Genomic DNA, 25,075 nt, shown 5'->3' with positions numbered 1-25,075 from the left:
TGACTTAACATGTAACTAACACAATACAACAGAATTGATGCTCCGTGACTTCCAAGGCTAGGTCAGAAGAGGCCACACAGCTTCTCTTTTCTTTTGGGTTGCTTTCTCTGGGAAAATCCAGCCACTGTGTGGGAAATGGGACTAACCCAAGACCACTATGTAGGTACTCTGGTTGACCACCCCAGCTGACCCCAGCCTTTCAGCCATCCTATGTGCCAGGAATGTGAACAAAGCTAGACTGCACTCTCCAGACAAGGTCCTCCCTAGCTAAGTATCACTGATTGACTTCTGTCAACATCATAAGAAGCAGAAGAATTGCCCCATTGAAACTTGTTTCCATTTCTGACCCTCAAAAACATGACATGTAATAGAGTAAGTTAAGTCACTAGGTGTTGAGATGGTTTCCTGTGTAGCAATGGATAACCAGTACTATCTATTAACAAGTATTATCAGCAGTAGTAGTATCTGAGTAAATCATCAGACCTTGGTGAGCCTTGGTTTCCTCAAGACGTTGTTTGAGGTGATCTCCATGGTATCATTTTGCTCCTTAATGCTACTCTTCCCTTTTTTCACTTGAGACCAATTCACCTTTTGGTCCAAAGAGGAACAATAGCCTCTGCTTTGTGCTGAACAGGACCTGCTCTTCTCTGGATTACTAAGGAGATTGGGCAAGATGCCCACATTATGAATGACCTGTAGTCTACAGCTTTGGAGTGGGGATCTCAGCACTGACAAGGTCCTTGGATAATCTAGGTGGGAATGGCCACCTAGAACCATATTAAGTGCTGCATGATGCTTTTTCAGCTTTTTGAGCAAGTACTCATTGGAATGAAGGGAAATTGTTCAAACACATCAGAGCTAATGGGCCCTCTAACAAACCCCCAAGTCCTCTTGCACTGTAACAGAAGTCAGTTAGAGGGCGGATTAGAAGTGCTTAAGAGACTGTTAAGTAGAAAGAAGCCATTATAAGCCATTAGCTAAGCATCTTAAAACTGCCCCACACTGACCCAATGGCTTATAATGGCACCAGGAAAGATAATACAAAGGAGCTTTTTGAGTTATTCTAAAACTTGGAGGGATGATGGGGGAGAAAAACCATAGCAGCCATCAGGAAGTGAGGAGTAAAAGCTAACATCCGACTGACACAGTGCACACCACACTTCCCAGCACCTAGCTCACACTAATGTTCATGAAAGTTTCACATAATCTACTCAGGACACCAAAAAATCCAAACTCATTCATAAGGATAAAGTCTATCCTGATGTCCCCAGGCAGGATGAATTAACCTTCTCCAGACAGCAGTTATACACCAATTATCACATCCCATCATGGTTATAACATTGTATCTCTTATAGTTTAAATTTATATTTCATTTAATTAGGCAATGGATTACAGGTTGCAGCTGTGAGAATGGTTTAAAGCATGTCTTTACCCCACCACCTCATGCATAACAAGCATGCGACAAAGGTTTGGTAAATGAATGGTGGATGAAGAAAGAACGGACAAATTAATTAATGAACATAGAAATGATCTAAGTACTGTTCATAGGTGAAAATGAAGGTGATATGTCAGGCGATAAACAGCTGCCTAAAACTTTAGGGAACTGCCTGATACATTGCTTTACCTTTTTCAGCCTAATTCCTGTCTGCAATTTAAAAAGTGGTACCACCTCCCCAAATCCCAGGTTCTCTAGTTGTCCTCTAGGAAATGAGTTCTTTGTGAATACATTTATTAAAGTGATATGTTTTTGACTTAAGGATATGGTTGGAGGGAAATCGTAAATATATGGTGAGGTTGGAAAGGACACTCCTTCCCTTTTTTAATGGGTGGAGACTGAGGAACTTCTGTATAGGTAAGACTGACATGGCCTGTGATGGGTGGAAGTTGTCAGATATAAGAGAGAACACAGATGGGAGTCAGATTCCCCTGGAATGGACTTAGAAATGAATCCTCAGTTTTAACCACTTATTAGCAGGGTATGGTAGCCAAGAAAACTGCCTTAGAAACCTCCTACTACAGGGAGTATAACTGACCAAAGGCCTCAGCTGCTGTGCCCTGAAATACATCTCTTATTTTCCATACTTGCACTGAGGCCAGGCTTCTGGTGGGCTGCTTCCAGCAGGTGCCTGCATGTATAGGGGACATTAAGGCAGGCACGGGGGACGTGAAACTTCCCTGCTGGTCAGTATTGGCCCTAGGACTCTCTGATGGCCTTGTTTAAGCTTCCCTAGACTGGACATTCCAGGACACTGCCGCCCACCCCTTTTTCTCTCTCTTTCCTTTACTCATGGTCAGACTTGCATTGCAATCTGCAGATTTCCTCCCCATGTTTCTAACAAAATCCTTGCAGATTTCCTCCCCATGTTTCTAACAAAATCCTTGCATATTTAATCCTGTTTCTGGGATTATCTGGACTAACACATGGAGTGACCTTACACAAGTTACTTCATCTTTGAATTTGTTTCCTTACCTGCAAAACAAAGTTAATAATGCCTGCTACGTGGGAGTTATAAGAATGATTAAATGTGATAATGCATGAGAAGCTCTTAATCTTGTGCTTGGAAAATATAGGTGCTTCATAAATGTCACTTCTCCTCTCTTTCATGTCATCTGTTTTCTTATGAAATGCCCTAGCAATAGGGTTAAACTATATTTACCTGTGTACATTGACCTGGGCATATGGGAACAAATGAAGCCTTGGTGTAATAAAATTGTCTTCTTTTAATTATAGTCCCTCCCCCTTCTCATCAACTGGTTCTTAACTTGGGGAAAGTCTTACTTTGGAGACCTCTCTGAAATCTTTGATCTGTTTAATAATGTGGATTGAAAGGGAAAAAACAGCTGCAGGGTGAAATCTGATTAAACTTTGTTTGCAAGCTTTATTACTTCCTTCAGTAAGATTAATGCCAAACACTTTACCTTGTCATCCAATTTCCGTGCATTGAATGCAAGTTCAACGTAGTCATCATTGCCAGATAATTCTTCTGCAATCACCTAAAGGAAAAGATTTTCACATATTTTGAAGTGTTTTCCAGAAGATTTTGAAGTCATTTTCTGATCTAAGGACCCAAGATTAAGAGAAATATTTAAATATTTAAAATGAAGAAGGTGATTAAATTTTTCTGGGATATGTAGAGGAGCAAAATCTCCAAGATGTCTTAGAGGAAAGGTGACAAGATGACATATTGTTCTTCTGGGAAAGAACAAGGGCCAAAGGCAAATCTCAAACTGGGGTTCACCATCCCACAGCTTCTCTGGGTTTGTGTGCTTTGGGAGTAAGCCTGTGGATCCATGGCTTTTTAGAGCACCAACAGAGTCTTCAAAGACTCTTTGAACTATCTGTATGGACTGAACACGGAAGTAAAAAAACAAATAGCTTGATAGGAATGCATCATTTAAAATACCCAAGCAATAAACTCAGGTAAGTGCTTGTGAAAGTGGTCATAACTTACACCACAGGGATTCTTTTTGCATTTTTCCCTTAAAAATGACCTTAACTTAAAAAAAAAAAAAATCAGTCACTTTCAAGTTAAGAAGGAATGTTCAAAGGATCTCAGGAGGTTTGTTGCCCCCCCATCCCACCTAAGCAATTCAGATTTTCCTGGTATATTTTTCTACTTTTAAAAAAATTTTGTCTAGGCAATGATCAGACCACTTTCACTACCTTTCTCAAGGCTCTAAAACGAGATGCCAAAGTTTTAAATACTGGAGTTTTATTCAAAATTTTAAGGTTTTATTTAGAAATACTTTCAGTATTGTCCAACAACATTATGTGATGACAGAACTGTTCTGTAATCTGCACTGTCCAATACAGTGACTGCTAGCTACATGTAATTACTTTTTCATGAATTTTTAAAAAAAATTCCAGTTAGTGGAAATACCATACAGTATTGTATCAGTTTCAGGTATACAATATAGTAATACAACTCTATACATTACTAAGTGCTCATCATTGTTTAACTGTACTCCTTAATCTCCATGTGCCATTTCAGCACCCCCCCAACCCCCAACTAATCATCAGTTTGTTTCCTATAGTAAAGAGTCTATACTTGGTTTGTCTCTCACTCTACTTTTTAAAAATCTTTTCCTTAGTTTTGTTTCTTGAATTCCACATATGAGAGAGATCATATGGTATTTGTCTTTCTCTGACTGGCTTATTTTACTTAGCATAATACTTTGTAGCTCCATCCATGTCGTTGGCAAGATTTCATTGTTCTTTATAGCTGAATAATAGTCCAGGCATATATGTGTGTGTGTGTGTGTGTGTGTGTGTGTGTGTGTATAGTCACTTCTTCTTTATCTAGCCATGGACCCTTGGGCTACTTCCATAATTTTGCTATTGTATATAATGCTGCAATAAATATGGGGGTTCATGTATCCCTTCAAATTAGTGTTTTTGTATTCTTTGGGTAAATACCCGATAGTGCAATTACTGGATCATAGAGTAGTTCTATCTTTAACTTTTTGACGAACCTGCACATTGTTTTGCACAGTGGCTGCACTAGTTTGCATTTATACCAACAGCGTAACAGGGTTCCTTTTTCTCCACATCCTCTCCATCACTTGTTGTTTCATATGTTTTTGGGGTTAGCCATTCTGACAGGTGAGGTGATGTCTCATTGAAGCTTTGATTTGTATTTCCTTGATGAGTGACATTGAGCATCTTTTCCTATGTCTGTTGGCCATCTGGATGTCTTCTTCAGAGAAGTGTTTTCTGCCCATTTTTCATTGGATTATTTATTATTGGGATGTGGAGTTGTGTAAGTTCTTTATATATTTTGGACACCAACCCTTCATCAGAAATATCATTTGCAAATATCTTCCCCCATGCAGTAGGTATCTTTTAGTTTTGTTGATCATTTACTTTGCTGTGCAGAAACTTTTTATTTTGATGAAGCCCCCAGTTTATTTTTGCTTTTGTTCCCCTTGCCTCAGGAGACATATCTAGAAAAAAGTTGCTATTGTCCAATGCCAGAAATTTCTATGTTCCAATGCCAGAGCATACATCCTATGCTCTCTTCTAGGATTTTTATAGGTTTAGGTCTCACATTTAGGTTCTTAATCCATTTCGAGTTTATCTTTGTGCAGAGTGTAAGCCAGTGGTCCAGTTTCATTCTTTTACATTTAGCCATCCAGTTTTCCCAACACCGTTTGTTGGAGAGGCTGTCTTTTTCCCCCTTGCATATTCTTACCTCCTTTGTCAAATGAGTTGACCATATATATAAAAGTGGGTTTACTTCTGGGCTTTCTATTCTATTCCATTGATCTGTGTGTCTATTTTTGTGCCAGTCCCATACTGTTTTGATTATTACAACTTCATTGTACAAATTGAAATCTGGAATTGTGATACCTCCAGCTTTGTTTTTCTTTTTCAAGATTGATTTGGTTATTTGGAGTCCTCTGTAGTTCCATACAAATTTTAGGATTGTCTATTCTAGTTCTGTGAAAAATGTTATTGGTTTTTTTTTAAAAGATTTTATTTATCCATTTGACACAGATCACAGGTAGGCAGAGAGGCAGGCCGAGAGAGAGGAAAGGAAGCAGGTTCCCTGCTGAACAGAGAGCCCGATGCGGGGCTCGATCTCAGGACCCTGGGATCATGACCTGAGCTGAAGGCAGAAGCTCTAACCCACTGAGCCACCCAGGTGCCCCTGTTATTGGTATTTTGATAGGAAGTGTGTTGAATGTGCAGATTACTTTAGGTAGTATGGACACTTTCACAGTATTTGTTCTTCCAAACCATGAGCATGAAGTATCTTTCCACTTGTTTGTGTCATCTTTAATATCTTTCATGATTTTCAGAGTATAGGACTTTCACTTCCTTGGTTAAATTTTTCCTAGGTATTTAATTTTCTTTGGTGCAATAGTAAATGAGATTGCTTTCTTAATTTCTCTTTCTGTTGTTTCATTTTTAGTATATAAAAATGCCATGGATTTTTGTATGTTGATTTTGTATCTTGCAACCTTACTAAATTCATTTATCAGTTCTAGTAAGTTTTTTTTTTAAAGATTTTTATTTATGTATTTGACAGAGAGAGAGAGCACACATGCACAAGCAGGGGGAATGGCAGGTAGAGGCAGAGGGAGAAGCAGGCTCCCCAGTGAGCAAGAGCATGATGTGGAGCTCAATCCCAGCACTCTGGGATCATGACCTGAGCCAAACGCAGATGCTTTATTAACTGAGCCATTCAGGAGCTTCGGTTCTAGTATTTTTTTTGGTGGAGTGTTTAGGGTTTTCTTTATGTAAAAAAATCTGTCATCTGCAAATAGGGAAAGTTACTTCTTCCCTACCAATTTGGATGACTTTCTTTCATTCCTTTTGTTTGATGATATGGCTAGGAAGTCCAGCACTATGTCAAATAATAGTGGTGAGAATGGACATCTCCATCTTGTTCCTGATCTTAGAGAAAATGCTCTCAATTTTTCACCATTGAGTATAATGTTAGCTGTGGGTTTTTCATTTATTATGTGAAGTGTGTTTCCTCTGATACTATTTTTTGAGGGATTTTATCATGAATGGATTTATACTTTGTCAAGTGCTTTTTCGGCATCTATTAATATGATCATATGATTTTTATCACTTCTTTTATTGATGTGATATATCACATTGATTTGCAAATACTGACTCACGCTTGCATCTCAGGAATAAATCCCGCCTGATCATGGTGAATGATTCTTTAAATGTATTGTTAGATTCTGTTTGCTAGTATTTTGTTGAGGATTTTTGGTACCTACATTCATCAGAGAAACTGGCCTGTAGTTCTCTGTTTTTGCAGTGTCTTTATCTGGTTTTGGTATCAGTGTAATAATGGCTTTATAGAATGAATTAGGAAGTTTTCCTTCTATTTTTTGGAATAGTTTGAGAAGAATAGGTATTAACTCTTCTTTAAATATTTGGTAGAATTCACCTGTGAAGTCGTCTGGCCCTGGACTTTTGTTTGCTGGGAGTTCTTTCATTGCTGATTCAATTTCATTGCTGGTATTTGCTCTGTTCAAATTTTCTCTTTCTTCCTGATTCAATTTTGGGAGGTTATATGTTTCTAGGAATTTATCCATTTCTACTAGGTTTCCCAGTTTGCTGGATAGAATTTTTCATAATATTCTGTTACAATTGTGTATTTCTATAATCTCAGTTGTTATTTCTCCCCTTTCTTGTTTTATTTATAAGTCTAAAGTCTGGCTAAAATATTATCAGTTTTACTGATTTTACAAAGAACCAGCTCCTGGTTTCATTGATCTGTTCTTTTTTTTTTTTTTTTTTTTTAGTTTCTATCTTGTTTGTTTCTGCTCTAATCTTTAAGATTTCCTTCCTTTTACTGGTTTTGGGTTTTGTTTGTTATCATTTTTCTAGTTCCTTTAGCTATAAGGTAGGTTGTTTATTTGGGACTTTTCTTATTTCTTAAGGTGGGCCTGTATGGCTATAAACTTCCCTCTTAAAACAGCCTTTGCTGTATCCCACAAATTTTAGACCATTTTATTTTCAACTTCATTTATCTCCATGTATTTTTTAATTTTGTCTTTGATTTCTTGGTTGGCATATTCATTGTTTAGTAGCATATTATTTAACCTCTGTGTATTTGTGTGCTTTCCATGTTTTTCTTATGGTTGATTACTAGTTTCAGAAAAGATGGTATGATGCCCATCTTTTTGAACATGTTGAGACTTGTCTTGTGGCCTAATATGTCATCTATTCTGAAGTATGGTCTGTATGTACCTGACAGGAATGCATATTCTGCTATTTTAGGATGAAACATTCTGAATATGTCTGTTAAATCCATTTTGTCCAGTGTGTCATTCAAGCCACTGTTTCTTTAATTTTCTGTTTGGATGATCTATCCACTGAAGTAAGTAGGATGTTAAAATCCCCTACTATTATATTGTATTACTATTGATTAGTTCCTTTATGTTTGTTATTAACTGCTTTATGTATTTGGGTGTTCCCATGTTAGGTGCATACATATTTACAATTTTTATATCTTCCTGTTGGATTGTATTGTTTATGACTATATAGTGTCCTTCTTTGTCCCTTGTTACAGCCTTTGTTATAATGTCTGTTTTGCCCAATATAAGCACTGCAACTTTGGCTTTCATTTTACTTCCATTTGAATGATAGTTTCTCTATCCCTTCACTTTCAGTGTGTATGTGTCCTTAGATCTGAAATAAATTTCTTACAGTCAGCCTATTATGAATCTTTTTTTTTTTTTAATCTACTCCATCATCTTATGTGTTTTGACTGGAGCATTTAGTCCATTTACATTCAAAGTAAGTACTGATAAGTGTGTATTTATTGCCATTTTGTTACTTATTTTATGGTTGCTTTTGTAGTTCTTCTCTGTTCCTTTCTTTCCTTGTTTTCTCTCATAATTAGTTAACTTTCTTTAGTAAACTACTTGGATTCTTTATTCTTCATTTTATGCCCATCTATTACTGTTTTTTGATTTGTGGTTACCATTCAGTTTATATATATATTTTTTTAATTTTTTATTTTTTATAAACATATATTTTTATCCCCAGGGGTACAGGTCTGTGAATCGTCAGTTTTACACACTTCATAGCACTCACCAAAGCACATACCCTCCCTAATGTCCATAACCCCACCCCCTTCTCTCAACCCCCCCTCCCCCCAGCAACCCTCAGTTTGTTTTGTGAGATTAAGAGTCACTTATGGTTTGTCTCCCTCCCAGTCCCATCTTGCTTCATTTATTCTTCTCCTACCCATTTAAGCCCCCATGTTGCATTCAGTTTATATTTAATGTCTTCTGCTTATAGAGGTCTATGTTAAGTAGATGGTTACCTTAATTCTGAACTCATTCTTTACTCTTCTCCCCTTTATGTTTCAGATACTTGGTATCATATCTTACAGCCTTTTACTTCGTGCTTCTCTTGACTAATATTTATAGATAAACTTAATTTTGTTTGTTTTTGTGCTTCCTATTTTTCTTACTCTTACTTGTGGTATTTGTTTTCTACTCACAAGGTCCCCCTTAAGGTTCTTTATAAGGCTGGTTTAGTGGTCATGAATTCTTTTAATTTTTGTTTGTCTGGGAAACTCTTTGTTTTCCTATTCTGAAAGATAGCCTTACTGGAATAGAGTATTCTTGACTGTAAATTTTTCACTTTTAGCACTTTGAATGTTTTGTGCCACTCTCTACTGGCCTGCAAAGTTTCTGCTGGAAAATCAGCTGATAGCCTCCTGGAGTTTCCTTTGTAGGTAACTGCCCAGCTTTCTCTTGCAAACTTTAAAATTCTTTATCACTGTGTTTGCCATCTTAATCACAGGGTATCTTGGTGTGGACTTCAGTGGGTTGAGTTGTTGGGGGATTTCTGCACCTCCTGAATCTGATTCTGTTTCCCTCCCCACATTCATAGCCACATATAACTCCTGAACACTTGATATATGGCTAGTATAAGGTGTGGGTATTTTCTTTTATTTAATTTTGAATAATTTTATTTAAGTTTAAATAATCACATGTGGGTAGTGGCTATTAAATACAATGACATAACTCCAAACTAATATATTAAAGAGGAGACTTAAAATGCTAAGTTCTCTGGTCCTGAGGAAACAAACCTAACCTTGGACTAATTGCTATTAGAGCAGATTTTTAATTCTCAAAAAAATGAGAGGCAGGAATAGGTAGTTTGATTATTTGAAAATGCCAGAAAATTCCATATTCTTAATGTTCTCTACAACTCCATCTTTGCCCTCCACCAAAACCTACATATTAACTGCAGAAGTGCTTAGTAGAAGTGAGTGGCCTCGGGGCGCCTGGGTGGCTCAGTGGGTTAAAGCCTCTGCCTTTGGCTCAGGTCATGATCCCAGGGTCCTGGGATCAAGCCCCATATCGGGCTCTTTGCCGAGCAGGGAGCCTGCTTCCGCCCCCCACCCTCCCACCTCTGCCTGCCTCTCTGCCTACTTGCGATCTCTGTCAAATAAATAAAATCTTAAAAAAAAAAAAAAAAAGAAGTGAATGGCCTCACTTTCAAATAACTTTTCTATCTCTTTCTCCTAGGGATAGAAATGTCAAAATTGTATTGGCAAAAAGGAAAAAGAAGGAAAAAGGTACAAGAAGGAAAGGAATAATCTGGATAACTAAGCAGTTGTGGTGTCAACTCCCAATACTCAGAGAGTCTGCTTCCTACTGCCAGGTTTGGACCAGATGCTCCATCTGGGCACCTGAACAGAGGGCTGCTAAGGAAGGGCTTACCGTGATGGAGGATTTCCCTGCTGTGTTCCCATGCTTCAACAAGGATTTAGACAGTTTTCTCTGGGAAACAATCTGCACAAAAGGAAACAAAATGTAGAAATACTAGTTATATGATTGTAGGTCTACTTTTTAATTTTTTTCTTTACAAAATTCTGTATTTAGAATTCTACTTGAAATTATAACACTATGTCTGTTTATTTCTAGGCTTTTTTTCCATGAAACGCCTAAATACAGGTTATTCCCTTCTTTCTTTTTATAACATATTATGTAAGAGAGTAAGGGCATGAGAAATTATAGACAAGTCAGTCAACAGGAGGTGACTTAATCTGAAGCATTTACAACAAAATTAGATGGAAAATGTTGGATATGTATATTATGATAAAACAGAAAGTTTCAGAATGATCTCAAATTAGCACTAAAACCTCTGTATAAAGTAGGGTGGGCTACAGGGAGGAAAGAAAACCCAAGGTCTAAATATACACCTTCTGTATCTATAATCTCTAGAGTTCTGTTTTTAATATATTCATTAGGAAGCTATAAAGTCAGTCATTAGGATACTGATGCCCAGACAAGCGAAAAGGAGTAATTGGGGTCCTCTTCATGATTCAGTGCTAATGCACAACGTGCAATGACAACTAAAGTTGCTATTATATTGGGAGCTATTCTTAGCAGAACTTGCCCCACCTGCCTCTGCCTTCCCATTTTTGAAAGAAATGTATGAAGGATATATTAAGAGGCCCTGAAGGATATGCAATTCATGATTCTCAAAGGAGAAAAGACTTAAAACAATCAATGACAACTGTGCTCTTGCTGAGAGAGAACAAAGTCATACCTTGCAGTAGACAGCTTCTATCTAAGATGGCTCCCAATGGTCCTATTCATGCCATTGTGCAGTTCTCTCTCCTTGAGTGTAGGATGGATCTAATAACTGGCTTCTAATGAACAGAATACTACAAAAGTGGTGGAGTATCCCTTCTGAGATTAGGTCACAAAATGAATGTGACGTCCTTCTTGATCATCATCTTATTCTTCTCTCTCAGAGCCCTTGTGCTGAAGGAAGCAAGTTGCAATGCTGTGAGTAGCCCTATAGAACAGCTCAGGTGGCAGGGAATTGATGTCTCCAGCCAGCAGCCAGTGAGAACCAGAAGACTGTCAACAGATCCATGATGAGCTTGGAATCAGGTCCTCCTCCAAGCTAAGTCTTGAAATAACTGTACCTTCAGAGCAGCCTTGTGAGAGACCCTGATCCAGAGGACACAGCCACACTCTCCCCCAATTTGGTGAGATCATAAATGCTGTCTTTTTTTTTTTTTAAGATTTTATTTATTTATTTGACAGAGGGACAGTGACAGCAGAAACACAAGCAGGGGGAATTGGAGAGGGAAAAGCAGCCTCCCTGCTGAGAAGGGAGCCAGATGCAGGGCTTGATCGCAGTACCCTGGGATCACAACCTGAGCTGAAGGAAGATGCTTAATGACTGAGCCACTGAGGCACTCCATAAATGCTTTTTTTTTTTTAGCTGTCAAGTTTTAGAGTAATTTTTTATGTAGCAATAGGTAACAAGGTACATTTGATTTACAGAACAGGAAAGGACATCACTATGAAAAGCAGGGAGACAAACCCTTTTTCTGACATCCTTATCTTTTTGTCTCTGTGTTAGAGCAATGAAAATACCATGACTATGTTGTGTCAAATACAAAAAGTTCATAGAACCTTCCTAGTGCAAGCAGTTTTAAAGAACTTGATTCTCAACTGGCTACGATCTGAAGAGAAGAGTATTTTTGTAAGAAATCACCTGGTGATGGATGATGAAAATGATGACAATGAAGATGATGATGATAATGACAGCAATGGAATCTCCCATTTAGGAGTACACATTCCTAAAATATTACTTAGCCTTCATTATTCTAGCCTCATTGTTAGCCAGTAAGAATAGAGTGGTAAGCAAAGTCAGTTACAATATCTGACCTCATGGAACTTACATTCTGCAGCAGAGATAGGCATTAACCAAATGGTCAAATAAATCAAAATAACGCATCACAAAAGAGAGATACATTGGCTGTGGTGAGAACAATAAATGGATAAGTGGTGGGGTGGATGAGAGTAGACCACTTCAGAATCTTCTGCAACAGTCTCAGTAAGAGATGGTGGTGGTGCTGGAAATGGAGAGAAGAGGGAAGGATTTGGAAATGGACTAAAAATGAAGAGAGAGGGAGGTAAGATAAGTGGTAAATGCATTATTGAATTAGATGGTTGTGCGATTCACTGAGATAAGGGACACTGGAAGAGGACATTAATTTGGGAGAGCAAAGAACATGTATTCAGATTTGGGACAGAAAGCAAATTGGAGCAGATTGAAGAAGAGAGAAAGAGGGAAGGAAACCGAGCAAACACATGAAGACAATTATTTCAATAAGTTTGGCTATAAAATGAGGTAGAGAGAATAGAATCTGAAGGAAATGAGAAATGAAGTTGTTATTTTAGTGGTCATTTTATTTCTAATTTTATTTCCCCACAAATTTGGTATTGTTAATTTCCTTTTATAGACGATAAAAATAGGGCACAGAGGTTAAAAACTCTTCCAAAGCCACAAGGCTAAGAGGAAGTGGCATAGATTTGAACACGGGTCTGACCCCAGAAACTGATCTCTAGCTACATTTGACTGGTATGTGAACTCAAAAAAGAGATTCAGAAAATTTTCACTGCTGGATTTTCACTCTATGTGTTTGCTTTTAAACCCTGTGTTTAACCCTCAATATGTAAACATGAAGAAGACTGAAAAGAAATGATCATGTTAAACCTCAAGAATGGAGTAATCTGAAAACACTGGCTTTGGTTAAGGGCAGTGTAGCATAATGATTAAGAACATGGTTGTTTTGTTTTTGTTTTTTTCACAGCTGGTTATCAATAAAATGACAGGAAAAAATTTCAGATGGTAAAAGAATTAGCATTCTTTCCTATAGTTATGTCTGAATCTAAATTACTCATATTTCCTACAAATCAAAACTGCAGTGGGATACCACCAGTCAGTCACATCAGTCAGAATAGCTAAAATTAACAAGTCAGAAAATGACAGATGTTGGCAAGGATGTGGAGAAAGGGGAACCCTTCTACACTGTTGGTGGGATGCAAGCTGGTGCAGCCACTCTGGAAAACAGTATGGAGGTTCCTCAAAAAGTTGAAAATAGAGCTACCCTATAACCCAGGAATTGCAGTCTGGGTATTTACCCCAAAGATATAAATGTAGTGATTTAAAAGGGCATGTACACCCCAATGTCTATAGCAGCAACGTCCATAATAGCCTAACTATGGAAAGAGCCTAGATGTCCATTAACAGATGAATGGATAAAGAAGATGTGATGTGTGTGTACACACACACACACACACACACACAATGGAATACTATGCAGCCATCACCCCCCCCCCCCACCGAAATCTTGCCATTTGCAATGACATGGATAGAACTAGAGGGTATTATGCTAAGTGAAAGAAGTCAATCAGAGAAAGACAATTATCATATGATCTCACTGAAATGAGGAATTTGAGATGAGGATCATAGAGGAAGGGAGGGAAAAATGAAACAAGATGAAACCAGAGAGGGAGACAAACCGTAAGAGACTCTTAATGATTTTTTTTATAGATTTTTTATTTATATATTTGATAGAGAGAGATCACAAGTAGGCAGAGAGGCAGGCAGAGAGAGAGAAGGGGGAAGCAGGCTCCCTGCTGAGCAGAGAGCCTGACGTGGGGCTCGATCCCAGGACCCTGAGATCATGACCTGAGCTGAAGGCAGAGGCTTAAACCACTGAGCCACCCAGGCGCCCCCGTAAGAGACTCTTAAACTCAGTGAACAAACTGAGGGTTGCTGGAATGGAGTGAGGTGGGAGAGATAGGATGCCTGGGTGATGGACATTAGTGAGGGTATGTGCTATGGTGAGTGCTGTACCCCTGAAACAAATAATACATTATATGATAATAAAAAAATAAATTTCCAAATAAATAAATAAATAAGTTGCTTATATTTCCCACCCTACTCATTAAGAAGGTTCAAGTGGTTCTTCTTCTGTAGTCAGAATCATTATCCCCTCTCCCTCCGCATTCACAGATTATCAAAAGTTTTAGAAAAGCTACTATTTCCTAGAAAAATACAGACGTCATTCTTGAACTTGAGATGAACGAAAACATAGAGGAAATAAAGGAAACAGACAGCAAAGACATAAGGCAGATTTTATAGTTTCTCTCCAAGGCATTTTCAGCAAGGAGGAATAGGGAAAACACATGAATAAAAGACAAAACAAGGGTCACTGGTAAGCAGCATCCAGGCCAAAATCTAACTAAAGAAAAGCAACATATCTTGTTTCCCAAGTAAATCTGGCCTCAGAGATACTATTGTTCATTGTCATTGTTTCATCCACATTGGTGTCCTAACTCTATGGCTCCAAATGACCCCAACCATCCTCTCAGTGTTGTAAAAACCCACTCACTGGAATACCAGGTGTGGGTATGGGTACACTGTCTTTACAGACTGTGTCTTCCAACATCCACATATTCATTCTTCAAGCAAGACCAAGGGAGACTTAACTTACAAGATATTAATTTACAAGAATGGATGACATTCTCTTTCCTCACTTTTATATAGAAATGCCAACATTCACATTTGTGGGGTGTGAAGAGAATGCTATTATGTTTCAAGCTCCTGCCTTTTACTAATGCTAGGAAGATAAGCAATCTCCCCAGAAATAGTCCTGCTTAACTAGTGGGCATTTGGGTATACAAATGGCTAATCAAGCAGGCAATCAAACAAACTTATTCTACAGCCCTGCAGGTCTCCATCTCAGCTCCAAAGAGTGAGTAATAATTAGAGTTTGAAGTAACAATTAGAGTTTAATTGTAATAAAGATCAATAAACAATGATGTTGCCATTCTTAGGACTGTTGGGCAAAAGTGGCAGGGTTGGCCAGCAGGGTCAGTGATCTATAGAGAAAAGGCTATTTGCTGCAAATCTCACTTCTCATGTAGGCTTTCTTGGAGCTAAAGCAACTGTATCAGGCTCAAAAAGGCCTTATGTTTTGCCAGAGAACATTTGAGGGAAAAACAAAACAAAACAAAACCACCACCATAACCACCACCACCAACAACAAAAACTCAGTCAGCTCTATCTTGCAAGAGGATACACTTGTTAGAAGTCCTCTAACTTAAGTAATATGCCCAATAGAGAATTTAAAGCAATGATCATAAGGATTACTTGCTGGACTTGATAAAAGAGTGGAAGACATGAGTGAGATGCTTAACACAGAGGTAAGGAATAACATAGCAAAGATAAAGGGCTCAATAAAAGAAATGAGAAACATGCTTGATGGAATGAAGAGCAGGATGGAAGAATCAGAAGAATGAATTAGTGACCTAGAAGACAGAGTAATGGAAAGTAATCAGACTAAAGAAAAGAGAGAGAAAAGAATTATACAAAAGGAGAACAGATTTAGAGAACTCAGTGATTCCATCAAATGTAATCACATTCATATTCTAGGAGTCCCAGAAGGGGAAGATAGAGAAAAGGGGCCAGAAAATTTATTTGGAGAAACAATAGTTGAAAATGTCCCTAATCTGGGGAAGGAAACAGAAATCCAGATTCAAGAGGCACAGAGAACTCCTACCAAGAAATACAAAAACAAAAACAAAACAACAACAAAAACAAAAAAACAAAAGCATAACCCCACCAAGACATATTGTAATTAAATTTACAAAAGGTAGTGATAAAGAAAAAAATTTAAAAGCAGCAACACCAAAGCAATCCGTAACTTATAAGGAAAACCTATAGGGTTAGTGGGATATTTTTCAACAGAAACTTTGCAAGCCAGAAGAGAGTGGCATATTCAAAGTGCTGAATGGGAAAATCTGCAGCCAAGAATACTCTATCCAATAAAGACTGTCATTCAGAATAGAAGGAAAGATAGAGTTTCCCAGAAAAACAAAAACTAAAGAATTCATGAACACTAAATCAGCCCTGTAAGAAACACTGAAGGGGACACTTTGAGTGGAAAGGAGAAAAAAAAAAAACTGTCAGTATAAAGGTAGGAAACAAAAAAGCAGTAAAATGAATATTTCTGTAAAACGAATCAGTCAAGGAACTCACAAAAAAAGGACACAAAACATAATAACATGTATAAATAAACATAACATAAAATGTGGGAGGACAGGAGAAAGAATGGGTTCAAACTTAAATAACCATCAACCTAATATAGACTGCTATTTGCAGAAGAGATTAGACACAAACATAATGGTAGCCATATATCAAAAACCACTAATAAATATTCAAAGAACAAAGAAAGAAATTCAAGTATATCACTAAAGAAAATCAGCAAAACATGAAAGAGAGAAAGACAAGAAAGGATTAGAGTAAATCTTCAAACAACCACAAAACAAGTAATAAAATGGCAATAAGTACATATCTATCAATAATTACTTTGAATGTAAATGAACTAAAGACACCAGTCAAAAGACATATGGTGACAGAATGGATAAAAAACAAGACCCATCTATATGTCGCCTACCAGAGACTCATTTTAGACCATAAGATAGAAGTCCTCTAATTGGATTCTTTTCTATCCTATAGTGGGGTCATAACTGCAATCCTTACCATTCAAAAAATGGTGAAGTATAGGGGGAGGAAAAAAGAAGTTGAACCACTCTTTTTTAGCAAAGTTGGACCATAAGGACATCAACGCCATGCATGATCTGTATTTATAGATGGATCAGGGGAAGAAGCACTTCTTTCCTTTGAAGTGGATATTCTAACAGTATGGGTCCTCATCTATCAGGAAAGTCCACTGTTTCATTTGAATGAAGGCAAAGAAGTCAGGAGAATAAAAATTGTTTTGGCAAATATTTCAGCAAGTATACATTTAGCTAAACTTTCTTTCAAAGTCTTGCAAAACAGTTATTCTGGAGACCAGATAGTCATTTTTCGTGAGACTGCTTCACAGAAAATGTCTTCAGATTATTTTCTGAAATTTTGTAAGACTTTGTTGTAACAAAAACCATTGATTGAACAACTTCTCTGTGCTAGGCACTGTTCTGAGGCTATCGTGGTAAGCAGATGAGAAACTTCTTTACAATATTTGACAGTCACATCTCTGGTCTGAATCAGAATTGATTACCCCCAAAGCATGTATCAGAGAGTTTTTATTTCTTAAAAGGTAAATCCACAGTGCATGAAAAAAACCTGTGAAAATAAGTCTGGAAATCAAAGGATCAGAAAAAGTCTCATAGCTCAACGGCAGGACATCAACAGAGCTTTATTTGTGAGCTTCCCTGAGTACAACCATGTAAGAAGCATTCCTTACACTTGTTTGGCCCCAGAACCTTTTGTCAAGGAGCATCTCTAGTTTTGCAAACCAGCAATTACTGTGACCACCACTACAGAGAACAAACAAGGTTTCCTGATGGCTCACTGTAGCAGAGAAAGGAACACATGCCCAGATCTCCTCAGGCTTTACCACTGCAGAGCTGGCAGGGCTTGCAGTCATTGGCCTTGGCATCTCATTACCTAAAGATTTTTTTCTGGTATGCCTGCCTATTGTCTACAGGTGCAGCAGGCTGAAAGTGAGGATTAATACCCACGGCAGTGAACATCAACCAATGACAGATGGACTTTGGTACAGAAATCCCCCACTTTTTTGCCCCAGGGATGGGGGTGACTCTGTGGTATTTGGTCTACATAGGCACCCAAGTTTCCTCAGTGGGATGAAGCTCTAGTTGTTCTAGTGGTGATTTATTAGACAATGCACCCTTTACTTTATTGGCTACTTTCCTTTCACCATCTCCCTTCTCCACTCCCCTTTTGGTTTTTCCTTCATCTCTCAAATTCTCTACTTGCTCTCCAGGCTTTGCTTCTGGGAAAAACACCTAAACCTTTTCCTCTGCACCAGATAATGTGTTGAGTGCTTCACATAGCTCATTTCTTTGCTGTCATTTAATGATCAGCACTCTTTCTTCCCCCCAAGCAACTGGAATGAGAGAGTCAAGGCTTGGAGAAAATATGGAGTTTATCTAAGGTCACATAACATTATGGACTAAACTGTGTCCTCCCTAAATTCATATGTTCAAGCCCTACACCACAAAGTGCTTGTATTTGGAGGTAGGGACTTTACAGAGATAATTAAGGTTAAAGGAGGGTGGAGGCCCCCTTCATTTAGGGGGTTTGCCCCAATCCTATATCACTAGTGTCCTTATAAGTAGAGGAAGAAAAAAATCAGAGAGTTTTCTATCTCTGCGTATGTACTCAGAAGAAAGGCTATGTGAGGACATAGTGAGCACAGCTGTCCGCAAGTCAGCAAATCAGCAGAAGAGGCTTCACCACACACCAACCCGGCTGTCACCTTGATATTGGAATTCCAGTCCCCAGAATTATGATAAAATAAATATCTGTTGTTTAAGCCACCAGCCTGTGGTATTCTTTTATGGTAGCCCTAACAAGCTAATACACATACCTTATAAGAATTGGAGGCAGGATTCATTACTTCATTGAATACATATGTATTGAATATTATGTGCTGGGCATTGACAATACAGTGAAGACACAAGGCAGGCAGGGGCACTGCCCTCCCAGAAATTGCCACAATATACACATGCCAAATTCCAGCTCTGCAAGGAGAAGCAAAATCATGCCATGAAGGAAGACTGGCCTGGGCCAGGAGGTCAGGGAAGGCATTTCTGAAGAAACTGCTTCCAACCTAAAAGCTTTTGGAAGAGAACTGAATAGTCAAAGGGGGAGGGATAATCCTCAAAGGGGAGAGCACTATAGGTCAGAAGGACATAAATGAGTATGAGGAGCAGGGTGAGTATGAAGGCAGAAAGAAGATCTTTAATTTAGAGAGACTAGGCCCTTGGGGGGCTTTGCACTCTGACACTAGGTGCTTTGGCAATGTTGGCTTATGGTAGGCTAAAAAATGACCCCCCCCATAGATATTCATATCTTTTAAAAAAATATTATTTATTTATTTGAAAGAGAGAAGAGAATGAGAGCAAGCACAAGCAGGTAGAAGAGCAGAGGGAGAGGGAGAAGCAGACTCCCTGCTGAGCAGAGAGCCCAACGTGGGCTTGATCCCAGGACCCTGGGATCATGACCCGAGCTGAAGGCAGACACCTAAAACCGACTGAGCCACCCAGGCATCCCAAGATATTCATATCTTAATGCCTAAAACCTCTGTATATTGCCTTATATGGGAAAAAATGTCTTTGCAGTTGTAACTAAGTTAAAGATCTTTAAAATGAGGAGATTATCCTGGATTATTTGGATGAACCCTAAATGCAATCCCCGTGTCCTTATGAGAGAGAATCTGGGGGGTAGGGAATATGACAATACACACTCAGAAGAGAAGAAAACATGAAGATGGAGCAGAGCAATTTGAAGGCACTGGACAGTTGGAGTGATGTGGCCACAAGCTAAGAGATGCTGGCAGTCCCCAGAGGTTAAGAGAGGCAAAGGATGGATTTTCCCCTCCCTTCAGAAAGAGCATGGCCCTGCTGACACCTTGATTTCAGACTTCTGCCCCCTAAAACTGTGAGAGAATAAATATGTGTTATTTTAAGCTACAATGTTTGTGATAATTTGTAACTGTAAACACAGGGAACTAACAGACTGAATTAGACCATGATCAGGTTCAAAGTCCAGGAAAGGATGTAATGATGCCTCCGTGATAACTCATTTTAGGGAAATCCTTACCTTTCCGCTTCCCTCCCAGGACTTCTGGGCAATACTGCTACCCCTGGTAGAAATCAGACCTGCTCAAGATATAGATTATGCTAGAAGAGCTTTCTCTTGTTGCTTTCCCTCCACTTCCTCCATTTCCTTGTTGCCTCGCTCCCACTGCTGACCTAAAGGACCCACAATCTTGTCCGAACACAGAGTAACTCCTGAGATCTTTGGCCTCTCCTGTGCACTGAAAAATAAAGGGAAGCTTTAAAAATATTTTAAAGAGTATTTTAAAAATCACGCTTTAAGAAGTATGCTTTTCCTTACACTATTCCCTCTGCCCAGGATGACTCACACCTTCTCTCTCCAGTTGGCAAAATTTATTCACTTTTCAAGATCCACATTAGAAGTTTTCAATAATTGCTGTGTAGGAGGAAAGTGTTCACCTGTGGGACATAGAAGAACTTTTCTTTGCTCCTCAAGGGTGTCCTCCCTAAATTATCCTATCTGGCTCCCTCCAGCAGCACCAACAGCAGCATGGCCTGAGAACTTGTTAGAAATGCAGAATTTCAGGGCTCACCCAGGCCTACTGAATCAGAATCAGAATTTCAACAAGATCGTCATGTGATTTGCATGCACATTAAAGTTGAGAAGCACTGAGCTAGAAAGTGAGAATTGAATGTAGGCAATTATAGTACAATATGATCAGATTTTAACGATTTATGGATAAGGGCTTTTAAATTAATCTAAGTAAGTCTAAGTCTAATCCTGCTGATTAGACTTTCATTAATGGGTTAAGTTGTAGGAACTAAGAAAAGTATATGCTGAAGCTTTCTCAGCCTTTCAGGGGAGAGGACATGGGACATGTGTTTGTGCACACATTTTATGTAAATTCAGTACAGTCCTTGCTTCCCTGGTGGAGATCTACAAAAGGAGCCCTCTGGGGAGAATGATTCAGAATGACAGGAGCAATGGGCGATCTATCAGTCTGGGCTTCCTGTCTTTAAGCTTTCTATTAAGCAGGGTTCTAATTACTTCAAGTGTAATTATAGGCTTTATCCTTTCTCTGACTTCATTAGCAAGGGATGGATTGGAGAGTGTTTCAGAGAGGGATTTGACGACTGCTTGAGTATTAATTATCCACCTTTGCCTCTGATGACAGTGGTTAGGCCTCCTCCTCATCACAAATGACTTGGCTCAGAGGCCACCCCCCAGCCCCCAACCCCATAACATGGCAATCAGGAGAAAGAGGAAAAGCTGCCTTCTCCAAGCAGCCCAGTGCCCCGGGTAGAGCATTTTGTCAGGCCAAGGATACAAGGCACCTTTTCAACCACTACCTTTTGGCAGTCTGTGACTTCTCTTCTGTGAGGCTCATAATCAAATTAGTAGTTCATAGGACAGAGGAGGGTCAGAGAAATTCTTTGACCATTTCTAAGATAAAGAAGCAAACTCCAACTTTGAGGGTGATAGAGTATGTTTATTACCATTCAACAGGTGAAGGAACCAGAGGATCAAAGATAGCTAAGGTCACACAACCATTAAAGAGTCATAATAAATACTACTTCAAGAGTACTTAATATGTGTCAGCTACTGCTCTAAATTGCCTTACGTGTATTGACTTAATTCTCATGACAGCCTTATGAAGTATTATCATATGCCTACATATGCATGAGAACACTGAGTATAGAGAGTATTAGTTTGCTAGTGCTGCTATAACAAATTATCACAACCTTGGTGGTGAAAAACAACAAATGTATTATCTCCTGATTCTGGAGGGCAGAAGTTTGAAATCAAGCTGTCTACAGGGTCATACTCCCTCTGATGGCTGTAAGGGAGATTTCCAAAGCTTGTCTCCTCCAGCTTCTGGTACCTGCCATTGTTCCTTAACTTGTGGCTATAACACTCCATTCCTTCACATGGTGCTCTCCTTTGCCATCTACGTCTCTCCTTTGGAGATCTTTTATAAGGACACTTGTTATTGGATTTAGGGCCCACCTGGATAATCCGCAACGATCTCCTCACCTTGAGATCCTTCACTTAATTAGATCTGCAAAGACTCTTTGTCTAAATAAGGTCACACTCACAGGTTATGGCATTAGGATGTAGACAAATCTACATCCTACATTAGGGTGTAGACAGAGAGGCTAGGTAACTTGCTCAAGGTCCCAGAGCCAGGAAGCTGCAGAGCTAGAATTTGAATCTAGGCAGTCCAGTTCCATTACCTTAACTGCTGCACTTTTCTGCCTCCCATAAATGACAGAAGTAGGCCCTGTGCTAAACCTCACCAGATATGCAAAATGACTCATACTCACTTCTTACCCTCAAGGAGCTTACCATGGAGGGAATTTCCTTTCAACCACTGCGAAAGCCACTCAACTGTCCCCTACATATAATCACACATGAATCTCTGAATGTGTGGGGACCAGATATGTTAACCTCTCTGAGCCTCAGTTTCCCTTTCTGTAAAGTGGTGATATTGTCTACTCCACTGGTTTACCATGTACATCATGAGTATTAACAACCTGTCAGCATCATGCTAGTACTGATGCTTAGGAAATGTTTCTTCCTCCTCTTTTCTCTCCTATCCTATCAGTCCTCACATTGAGATAATTATTGTCATTGATTGGCTTAGACAGGGGTCCCAGCAAGAGACAGAAGAGAGTGGATAATAAAGATATTTAACACATTGAATTGATGGGGCTTTGTGATTGACTGATGGGAAGGCTGCGGGGCATAGAGAGTGAGTGGCACAAGGGAAGGCTTCCAGGTTTGGGGCCTCCCCATCTGGGAGATTGGATGTGCCATTCCCTGAGTGGAGCACAGTGGAGGAGGGGCAAGCAGAGGGGATAGGCAGGGAGAGCAGGAGGAGTTGGTGAGCTTGGTTGGAGCCGTGGAGTCTGAGACATTTGTGAGTCATCTGAGTGAAATTAGGATCTAGATATGGTTGAGTACGTGAGTCTGGGGCTCAGAGGAGACGCCTGAGCTGGGAGTCTTCTATGTGTGGATGAGAAATGGGAGGGCAGGAGCTGCTTGGGGATCTATGAAGGAGAGAAAGGATGTAGTCTGAGAGTGAGGCAACCTTCCCAGGCTGAGACTCAGGGCAATGTCTTCTTTCCTCACTCTACCTGTACTCTCTGGACAAACCCTGCAGGGGCCCCACCTCCAGGACGATGAGGGAGCTGAGGGGTCACACTGCTCTGTGTCCTCCTTGCAAGGGATGGGGCTATGAAGCCTCTACAGGGAGTGACATCCAGTTTAAGGCAGTGGCCTTCTTTTCCCTGTGCTGTTAGAAGCTTCAAAAGGAACAAGATTAAAAGTGGGAGGTGTTACAAAGGGTACAAGGAAAAGGAATACTTTTGTGGGCTATATGGGACAGCGGCAGTAGCTATCATGTTTCTACACACATAGGTGGTGGTTTGTATTAAGGACCTTAAAATGTGTGCCTGAATATTTCACTGTTATTAATTTATTCTTAAAAAAACAGTATCAGAGGGCATGAAGATATATATAAAACAATGCTCACTCAAGTGTTGTTTTTAATTGTAGAAAACCAGAAACAGTCTTAATGCTCACCATATGGGACACCTTACATGATTTTTGCTATCATAGAATACTGTGCAGCTCTTAAAATAGATAATGTAGAAGTACATACATTAACATGGAAAGATGTCCATGATATATTTTTATGAGGAAAGAAAAAGTAACAAAAGCAGGTATAAATGACCAAATGGTCATTTAAAAAAAGAACTGTATGTTTGTGCAGACATAGAAAAAAAATCTGGAAGAATATGCACCAGAATGTTTACTAGTTATCTTTGAATGTTGCAATGAAGGATGATTTTATTATTTTTGCATATTTCTGAATAGTTTTTAAAATGGCTTGTAATTCCTTAGGTATAATAAAGTCATTCCCTACAAACAATGGGTGGAGGATGAAAAATCTTGCTTTTTTAAAAAAATTTATTTATTTGGGAGAGAGAGAGATCATGAACAAGATGAAAGGATAGAAGGGAGAGGCCAATTCCCTGCTGAGCAGGGACCCTGATGCAGAACTTGAACCCAGAACCCTGGCATCATGACTTGAGCCAAAGGCAGACGCTTAACTGGCTGAACCACTCAGTCACCCCCTTACTTGGTTTACAAGGATATCGCATGGAAAAAGTTGTTGCATGTCTGGAGGAGGAGCCAGAGATGTGGACCCTGCAACAGAGCTGAGGGAGGGTCTTAGAAGCAAAAGCCTCTAGAAGTTGTCATAGTTCAATATCTGTGCTCCTGAGGACATAAATATTTAAACTCGTGTGGACCCATGGGTATCCTTAACTTGCTGGTTAGTAGTTTGCCAAACGCTCTCGGGTCTCCTCTGTAATCAGAACCATTACAAAGGACCAGAACCAGCCTGTTTCTCCCTCTCCGCTCCCCCTGCTTGTGTTCCCTCTCTCACTGTGTCTCTCTGTGTCAAATAAATAAATAAAGTCTTAAAAAAAAAAATCAGAGGGATGCCGCAGGCTTTGCAGGTGTTTCTTTTGGATCTGTCATTCTCTCAATCTTGCATTAAAAATGCAGACAAGGGCACCCAGGTGGCTCAGTCGGTTGAGTTCAACTCTTGGGCTCAGCTTAGGTCTCAATCTCAGGGTCATGAGTTCAAGCCCTGTGCTGGGCTCCTCACTGGGAATGGCGCCTACTAAAAAGAAAAAAAGTGCAGGCAAGTATTGCAGGCTGGCCAAGGCACACAACTGCTCAGCAGTTGCAGTGGATATGTTGTCTAGCTGTCAGGAAGCCTGGGTTCAACTTGTGGCTCCCGCACTTAAAGACGGTGTGCACTTGAGCAAGTTATTTCAAGCTTCAGGGCGTTCACAGAAAATGAGGAAATAATGACACTTCCCCCTCAGGGCTTTTTGAGGATTAAATGAGATAATGCGTGCAAAGTTGTCAGCATAAGGTCTGGGAGTACTATGTAAGAACAGTTGGTCAGCTCTCTGCCTGAAACAATTTTCTGGATTTCTTGACATGGCCTGCACCCAGCCATCATTCTGGTCTCTGCTCAGAAAGCACATTCTCTGACTCTCCTATCTAAATTAGCACTCACCCCCTTACTACCATTCTCTATTCCTTATCCTACTGGGTTTTCCTTCATAGCATTATCATTGTCTGTTATTATATTATGTAGGAATAGAT

The 25,075-nt window shown here is 39.3% G+C and overlaps 1 protein-coding gene across 2 annotated transcripts in view; it reads right to left on the bottom strand.

Annotated features, from left to right (window-relative positions):
• Positions 1–25,075, bottom strand: part of CPNE4 (copine 4) — a 485,767-nt gene that overhangs the window by 135,085 nt on the left and 325,607 nt on the right. For both annotated transcript variants that reach the window (XM_044252375.1, XM_044252376.1), the window contains exons 4-5: positions 10,207–10,278; positions 2,920–2,994 (exon numbers count right to left, since the gene is read on the bottom strand). In XM_044252375.1, the coding sequence (XP_044108310.1) occupies positions 2,920–2,994; positions 10,207–10,278 (147 nt within the window). The remainder of the gene's footprint in view (positions 1–2,919; positions 2,995–10,206; positions 10,279–25,075) is intronic.

Source organism: Neovison vison, chromosome 6 (assembly GCF_020171115.1).
Source record: "Neovison vison isolate M4711 chromosome 6, ASM_NN_V1, whole genome shotgun sequence".
Classification (NCBI taxonomy): domain Eukaryota; kingdom Metazoa; phylum Chordata; class Mammalia; order Carnivora; family Mustelidae; genus Neogale; species Neogale vison.
The sequence above is the reverse complement of the archived record's forward strand: the minus strand, read 5'-3'. Positions and strand labels throughout refer to the sequence as shown.